The 7,940-nt window shown below is 59.1% G+C and overlaps 1 protein-coding gene across 1 annotated transcript; it reads right to left on the reverse strand.

Annotated features, from left to right (window-relative positions):
* Nucleotides 1–964: 964 nt before the first annotated feature.
* On the reverse strand, nt 965–6,368 carry LOC131423959 (mucin-2-like). Its single transcript, XM_058577231.1, has 3 exons — nt 6,305–6,368; nt 6,010–6,210; nt 965–3,562 (listed from the first exon to the last, which is right to left on the reverse strand). The coding sequence occupies exons 1-3, from the start codon at nt 6,366–6,368 to the stop codon at nt 2,181–2,183; spliced, it is 1,647 nt and encodes a 548-aa protein (XP_058433214.1). The 3' UTR covers nt 965–2,180.
* Between the last annotated feature and the right edge of the window lie 1,572 nt (nt 6,369–7,940).

Raw genomic sequence — 7,940 nt, forward strand, 5'->3', positions numbered from 1 at the left:
AAGGTAAGCAGACGTGCGGCAGTGCACGGCCCGAGCGTGCCACCTGGACCGTGTTCTCACTGTGGTGACATGGAGGTGCCAGGCCCCTCATCTCAGATGGTCCCTAGGATCCTCACACAGTCCCAAACCCAGGACGTGCACAGCAGTGGACGCCGTGTTTTGAACCTCACACTTCCGTCCTCCGGGCCCGCACCCGCTGTGCCCGCCAGCTGGGCCTTGGGGGTGGGGAGCACTGGATGTGGGTCGGCTCGGGGTTTCCAGCTCAGCCTGGCTCTGTCGGGTGCGTATAGGCACCAGGGTGTCCCTGGGCCTGGTCCGGGCTGTGCACAGGCTCAGCAGTCGAGGACATGGCCCCTACGGGACTCTGGGAAGAGACAGGACGTGGGGACTCTGGCTCCGTGGCGGGCTGATCCGAGCCTGGGCTGGCACGTGCCGTGGAGGGCTCATCTCGTCCCTGACCCCTGCCCTCCCCATCCCTGCTTCGTGCCTGCTCTGTATGAGCCGCATTCCTCCCGGGCCACCACGACGCCTCTGCCCGAGACCCCACCAACCAGGGCTGGGTCCTCTGAAGCCCGGAGCCAAATCACTCTTTCCCCAAGAGCTGTTTTCCTCAGGTATTTTGTCCCAGTGTCGAAATACTCACACAGCTCTATGGTTCCATGGTGCCCACGGGATATCAAGAGATGATTGCACTGTCAGCTGGGTGCAGTGTGCCCGCCTGTAATCCAGCCACTCAGGAGGCTGAGGCAGGAGGATGGCGAGGTCAAAGCCAGCCTCAGCAACTAAGTAAGGCACTAAGCAACCCAGTGAGACCCTGTCTCCAAACAGAATACAAAACAGGGTGGTGTGGCTCAGTGGTGGAGGGCCCTGGTACCCACTCCCCACAAAAAGAATTGATTGCATTGTCAAATCCTTGTAAATAATGTTTTTAAAAAAGTATTTGAAAATTTCTCTTGCCCCTTGTGTTTCACAGTTTATTATTGCATATTTGTTACATATAATATTACATATTTAGACATAAATCTATTTACTTTTATTTATCTTTCTTTGGACTTATTGAGGGTCTCCTAAATCTTTCAGGTTTCTTTCTGGGACTTTCAACTCTGCGAAAAATCTCTGTCATTGTCTCCTCTAGTGTCACTGTCACATGTTTGTCATTTCCTTCCAGAACTTGTGTCAGAGGAAGAAGAGGCAAGAACCACCCTGGACCCACCAAAGCCATGCGTGTCCTCTGCCGTCACCATCACGCCCAGGACAAGGCTGAGCGGCTGCTAAGGAGGCAAGCCAAGGTGACAGTGGACCAGGAGAAGCCCCCGTGGTCTGCAAAGGTGCCCTGCAAAGCCAGAGCCCAGGCCTCAAAGCCAGGCCTCAAGGCCCCGCGGAGAAGGGAGGGGACGGGAGCCCAGGGGCCGGCACGGGAACACCCCTGCAGAGGACGGGACTCCAAGCAGACCAGGCCTGAGGCGGAAGGTGCCGGAGACGCCGGGGAGGCTGGGCTTCACTGTGGACTTGTGGTGACCGTGCAGAAGTCCACACAGCCACCAGAACTCTCGTTGTTGTGGGAGAAGGAACAATGTCATCAGCGGAACGTCTCTGAAGCAGGAGCTGGGGACAGCACGCCTCTCCCTGCTGGTCCTGAGTGCTTTCCTCTGGCTCCAGGAGAGGGGTCTCCGGATGATGGCACACACTGCCACCTGGGCACAAAGGCCTCCAGACACTCAGTTCACCTCTACGTCCCTCGCGCCCAGAGACTGTCGGGCCTGACTCCCAGCCATCTGCCCTTTCCAGGGGCCTCACTGAGACGGTGTCCCTCGAAGGAGAAGTGCCTTCTCCAGACTGTGGATCTCCAGGCTCAGAACTCTGTCTTTTCAGAGTCAGTGTGTGAAAGGTCCACACGCTCAACGGGAACGGCGACCCTCGCCCCAATTCCCTGTTCAGAGCATCACGTGAAGACTTCCTGGGCCTTAGAGTGGCTTCTTGTCCTCCATCCACACGGGAGTGTGAAGTCCTGGTGGCTGTTAAGGATTGTGTGCCCACGTCCCCTCTGAATCACCAGATCGTCACACAGAGTGTCTTCAGTAAGGGGGACACAGTTTGGCTGCGGGGAATCTCGGGTAGACAGGCCACATCCTCCATCCCCAACCTCCACTCCTCGTCCTGGTGTGGATATGGTGTGGTTCTCATATGGTTCTGGTGTGGGTTCTGGTGTGGTTCTGGTGTGGGTTCTGGTGTGCTTCCTGGTGTGGTTCTGGTGTGGGTTCTGGTGTGGGTTCTGGTGTGGTTTCTGGTGTGGTTTCTGGTGTGGGTTCTGGTGTGGTTTCTGGTGTGGGTTCTGGTGTGGGTTTTGGTGTGGTTTCTGGTGTGGGTTCTGGTGTGGTTCTGTTGTGGGTTCTGGGGTGGTTTCTGGTGTGGTTCTGATGTGGTTCTGGTGTGGGTTTTGGTGTGGTTTCTGGTGTGGTTCTGGTGTGGTTTCTGGTGTGCTTCCTGGTGTGGGTTTTGGTGTGGTTTCTGGTGTGGGTCCTGGTATGGTTTCTGGTGTGGTTCTGATGTGGTTTCTGGTGTGGTTCTGGTGTGGTTTCTGGTGTGGTTCTGGTGTGGGTTCTGGTGTAGTTCTGGTGTGGTTTCTGGTGTGGGTTCTGGTGTGGTTCCTGGTGTGGGTTCTGGTGTCCTTCCTGCTGTAAGTTCTGGTGTGGGTTCTGGTGTGGTTCTGGTGTGCTTCCTGGTGTGGTTCCTGGTGTGGGTTCTGGTGTCCTTCCTGCTGTAAGTTCTGGTGTGGGTTCTGGTGTGGTTCTGGTGTGGTTTCTGGTGTGGTTCCTGGTGTGGGTTCTGGTGTCCTTCCTGCTGTAAGTTCTGGTGTGGGTTCTGGTGTGGTTCTGGTGTGGTTTCTGGTGTGGTTCCTGGGGTGGGTTCTGGTGTCCTTCCTGCTGTAAGTTCTGGTGTGGGTTCTGGTGTGGTTCTGGTGTGCTTCCTGGTGTGGGTTCTGGTGTGGTTCTGGTGTGGTTTCTAGTGTGCTTCCTGGGGTGGGTTCTGATGTGGTTTCTGGTGTGGGTTCTGGTGTAGTTCTGGTGTGGTTTCTGGTGTGGGTTCTGGTGTGGTTTCTGGTGTGGGTTCTGGTGTGGGTTCTGGTGTGGTTCTGGTGTGCTTCCTGGTGTGGGGTCTGGTGTGGTTCCTGCTGTAAGTTCTGGTGTGGTTTCTGGTGTGGTTCCTGGGGTGGGTTCTGGTGTCCTTCCTGCTGTAAGTTCTGGTGTCGGTTCTGGTGTGGTTCTGGTGTTCTTCCTGGTGTGGTTTCTGGTGTGGTTCCTGGGGTGGGTTCTGGTGTCCTTCCTGCTGTAAGTTCTGGTGTGGGTTCTGGTGTGGTTCTGGTGTGGTTCTGGTGTGCTTCCTGGTGTGGTTCCTGGTGTGGGTTCTGGTGTCCTTCCTGCTGTAAGTTCTGGTGTCGGTTCTGGTGTGCTTCCTGGTGTGGGTTCTGGTGTGGTTTCTGTGTGGTTCCTGCTCTGGGTTCTGGGGTGGGTTCTGGTCTGGGTTCTTTGAGTGTTTTTCCAGGCCCTGTCTCCGCCTGCGTCTCACCTGCTAACTGGATCTTGTGGTGACGTAGTCTGCTGTTGTTTTGATTTTCACCATCCGCAGCAGTTGGCTTTGTAAACATTGTGGTTGGAGTTCAAATACTTTGAGTCTTCAGATTTTCCCCAGAAAAAAAATTTGTGTTTGCTCCTAATTGTTAAACGTGGGGGAGGGAGAGTGCCACCGGTATGTGGCTATCTTGAAATTTGGACCACGTAGACTTAGCTGATCGGAGGCACCGACCTCACCGAGCCCCGAGTCCTCAGGAAGGTCTTGTCCGCAGTGTCAGAGCTGAGGCAGGGCATCTCCTCGGCCTCTGCCTACTTCTGCAGCAGTTTTCACTCACCCTTTGGCGTCCCTGCCACCCTGGGAAGATCCTGTGTCACTCAAGTCCAGCAGGTTCTGCAGAAAGCTCAGGCTGAAGTCGGCCGTGGTCAGCTCGTCTCCTGGGCTTCCTGATTTTCCTGCTTGGTGCCTTGAGATGACTTCGTTTTCATGGATCATCTGTGATGTATTTTATTCTTCTTTAAATTCAACCATTCATTTTCCTCAGGAGGGTTGTTCAGTGCATTTCATCAGCCAAAAAATAAAAAACAGAAGTCCCTAGGCTGCTCTCCACCACTTCCTGTGTCCCTTTGGAGTGGACTTGGGGCAAAGTACACGGTGCCGGTGGCTGATCTGGGTGCATGTGCCTGGTGTGGGGAGGTGGGGTTCACTTTGCAACGATGCCCTGTGAGTCTTTCTGAGCTGGCTACTCTTCAGTGGCCAGCTGGGCGGGCGTCTAGGACAGCTGTGTGGGAAACAGCTCTGGGAAGTCTGCAGGAGGCAGTTGCGCCTGCCCTGCCCCTTCCTGGCCTCTGCTTCCTGCTGTCGGAGTCTGCCCCCAGGAGTCAGAGGCCAGCGATGTCCCCACAGCCCTTCAGCTCCACTGAAGCCAGAGCTGTCTCACTGAGGGGCAGAGGGCACAGGAGAGGAAGTGCCTGTCCTCTTGGACTGCTCGAGGACAGGCAGGGCAGGAGGAATACCTGACTCACAGGGCAGTGGCCCTGTAGCCACCGTAGAGCTGAGGAGCCAGGAAGCAGGTGGGGTTTGTGCTGACACAGGAGCTAAGGTGGCCAGCATGCCCTGGTTCTGTGGCCACAGCAGCTGCACAGCGGTGTCAGGGTCACTGCCTGTCACTGACTTCTAGGTGAGAGTAAGATCTCAGTTTCTAGAGGAGGGGGACCTGGTTATGTGCAGGCTCCCTGCCGTGAAGGTTTCCCTCACACGTCACCTGGCCCTGGCCCTTGGTGTCCAGGGTGAAATCAGCTGGGTGTAGCTGGGGTGGGAGTGATGGGCCCCGCTGGGTGTGCGTGAGCTCAGCTCAGGCAGCAAGGCCCTCAGCACCTGTGCCCCCTGGGTTTCAGACCTCCCTGACCCCTGGTCAGTACCTAATTCCTTCCTGGGCCTCCTTGGAAGCTGTCCGATAGGAGAGGGTCCCAGACACCCCCGCGCCTGCGTGTTGCTCTGGTGCTGCCTGTGAACATGACTCTGTTGAAGCTTGCAGACTCTTCCTCCCGGCTGGCACTGTCCCCATGCTGTGTGACGCTGACCACAGGTTGCGGGTCCTCCACCACAGGGGCATGCTGCGCTCATGATGCCCTTGGCTCTGAGGAGCCCTGACCAAGTGTCTACTGCCCTAGCCCTGGGAGGCTCTTGTCCAGGTAGGGCAGTGAGAGCACCAGCTGTGGCCACAGCCCCACCCGCCTTAACATCTAACACCTGCAGTGGCCGGTGACTGGAGGGCAGCCAGCCACCGGGGCGAAGGGGACAGCAGCCTGCGGGGCAACAGTGTGAGCTCAGGACATAACTGCAGCCAGCGGTGCCTCCTCTGGGAGTTAATGGTGGGAATCTGCTTAGTGCGGACCTGACCGTCCACAGAAACCCGGATGTGCAGTGCGGTTGCAGCCCTCTCAGCTAATGGCAGGGTGGTGGGCTGCAGAGGCCACTGGCAGTGGCCCCAGCTGGCTGTCCCTGCCTTGGTGGACGGGCACGGTGCTGCCTGGCCAAGGTCTCTGCCTTCCTGATTTTAGGGCAGACAGGGCACTGTCTGTCCTTCTGCTGTGGGTGGACTGGCTGCTGGGAGCATGGAGCAGGTGCCCTGGGCCACATTTCTCTGCGGATGAGTCTCCTGGGGCCAGGTGCAGGGAAGGGCTCCGACCCGGGCTCAGCACTTGAGCATCTTGCAGACGGGTCACGACAACCCCAGGCAATGGACTGAAGGGAAAGCACTGAGCATCTTGAAAGAGGACCCGGGCACTCGAAGACAAGTCTCAGCTGGGTGGCCCTCCACAACCCACACGGCACAAGCTGGGGACTTTGGCACGTCCCGCGTCACTGTGAGTGGTACTGCAGGACGTCGTCTGCGCGTCCTAACCCTCCCCTTTCTCTCTGCTTCATGTCAAGCACCTTCACGTGCCCGGAAACTGCCAAGCAAGGGCTGCTGGGCGCGGGTGGGCACACGGGCGGGCGGGTGCGCGCGGCAGCCGATGCCCTGGCCCTGGCGTTTGCCAACAGGAGCTTGGCTGTAGGCAGCAGCAAGGAGACTCGAGGCCAGGGCCAGAAGGAAGGTGTGCAGGGCTGGGCCTGGAGCTGCCGGACGACTCTGCGCTGCCCAGTGGGATCTGGGATACCCGTGTGGACGGTGTGCAGGCTGCCTCTCTCTGGTCCGGCCTGTGGCTGTGGACGGCACCTGGCTTCTGACCTGGCCGTCGCCCTTCCCTGGGCTCCTCCGGCTGCTGGCCCTCACTGTCCAGGCTCCTGAGCATGGAGGGTAACGTCTGGACAAGGCTCACCACCTCCGGGCGTGGCCTGTCCTCTGGGGAGCGCTGCCTTCTGTGTCCCTCGGCCCTCCCACGTTCCCTCTGTGCTGTGCCCCTGGGACACCCCAGGCCCAGCTTTGGCTGCCAGCTGTTAGGGCTCCGGTTTCCTCGTGTCCCTTGGTCGCTAATCCTCTGTCCTGCATCAGGTCTCTTCCGTGGTCGTGCAGACGGTCCACTTCGTGTCATGGGACCCTCGCCCCAGCCCTCGCGGAGGCTGTGTGTTGCTGTCACTCACTGTGGCCTGGTGCTGGGCCTGAGGACTCAGTGGGGTCCCTGGTGGCAAGTCCTGGCCCCATGTCCTGGGCTCCTCAGGAGCAGCCGACAGGCTGCAGGTGGACTGCTGCCCGCCACCCGTGGGCCGGGGCTTGGGCTTGTTCTGGGGAGGCCGTGTCACGGGCACTCATGACCTGAGGCCTGAGCCTTCCCCATGAGGACAGAGCAGCCTGGTTTGTCGTGAAAACACTTTTATTAGAAACGGAGGTTTAATCTGTCACAGGCCATTTCCTGCAGCCCCGGCCCCCTCAGCCGGCAGCTGTGGCAGTGAGCAGTGTCGGGCTGGAAACAGCTGGTGCTCAGAACCAGCCCAAGGGTCCTTCCTGGCCATCCCACACGGGCCATCGTCCCCACGGCATCCCCTGCAGAGTCAGCGACCAGGTCACTGAATTCACGCCGTGGCTCACTCTGTGCCTGGGCTCGGGTGTCATCACCCCAGACGGTCCACCCAGCCCCTGTAGAGGGAGGGGAATGGGGACCCCACAGCCCCGCCCACCTGCTGCAGCAACCCCAGAACCTCCCCCTCTGTCCCCGGGTGGGCAGGGCCCTCCTTCCATCGCCCCTGACCTCCCACACCCTTCCACCCTCGGTCCTGCCCAGATTCTGCTCCACGTGAGCAAGTGCCTGGCACACCTCAGCCCCAGGTGCCCAGTGGGCAGGAAGTGGGTCCTCCCTGGACACAGCGGGGCCCTGCCCCAGGTACAGGTGTGTAGGTCAGGGGTGGTGCATGTGCCACAGAGGGGTGTCAGAGCTGCCTGGGGTCCCCCAAACCTGTGTGTGGCTGCCCTGGCCCTGGTCCCTCACAGGGCTGATGTGAGCTAAGGTGAAGTGGGGTCACTGGAGTGGCCCTCATCCAACTGACCACTGTCATAAGAGATCAGGGCACTGATGTAGAGACCACCCTTGAGGGCGCAGGAGAAGCCGCTGTGAGCCCGGGAGAGAGACCCCAGGAGGAACCAGGCCCGGGACACCTTGACTTGCACTCCAGCCTCCAGAGAATTGATACCCGTGTTCTTTGTCACAGTAGCTCGGAGCCAGCGCTCAGAGCCGTTGCCCCCGGGGAAACCCCGATAGCTTGGTGCCCCCCGGGCCTGGTGTGGTCTGGGACTGAGCACACCTGGTCCCTGCTGCACCAGTTCCGGGTTATAGCAGGGCGGCAAGGACGTCCGTGCCAAACCCCTAGTAGGGGACCGGAGACCCAGCTGGTGAAGACGTGACGTCCAGGAGCTTAAGTGGCACCTCCCA

This window comes from Marmota monax, unplaced genomic scaffold, assembly GCF_021218885.2.
Source record: "Marmota monax isolate L192 unplaced genomic scaffold, Marmota_monax_Labrador192_F-V1.1 WCK01_AAM20220418_F8-fsc00125, whole genome shotgun sequence".
Lineage (NCBI taxonomy): Eukaryota > Metazoa > Chordata > Mammalia > Rodentia > Sciuridae > Marmota > Marmota monax.

What these genes read in the sequence shown, in the direction of transcription:
- LOC131423959 (XM_058577231.1), bottom strand. Translation starts at nt 6,368, where the DNA reads ATGCTCAGGAGCCTGGACAGTGAGGGCCAGCAGCCGGAGGAGCCCAGG. An exon ending in CAGGGAAGGGCGACGGCCAG is followed by an intron (nt 6,211 to 6,304) that starts GTCAGAAGCCAG and finishes CCCACTGGGCAG; the next exon opens with CGCAGAGTCGTCCGGCAGCT. An exon ending in CAGTTTCCGGGCACGTGAAG is followed by an intron (nt 3,563 to 6,009) that starts GTGCTTGACATG and finishes TTAGCAGGTGAG; the next exon opens with ACGCAGGCGGAGACAGGGCC.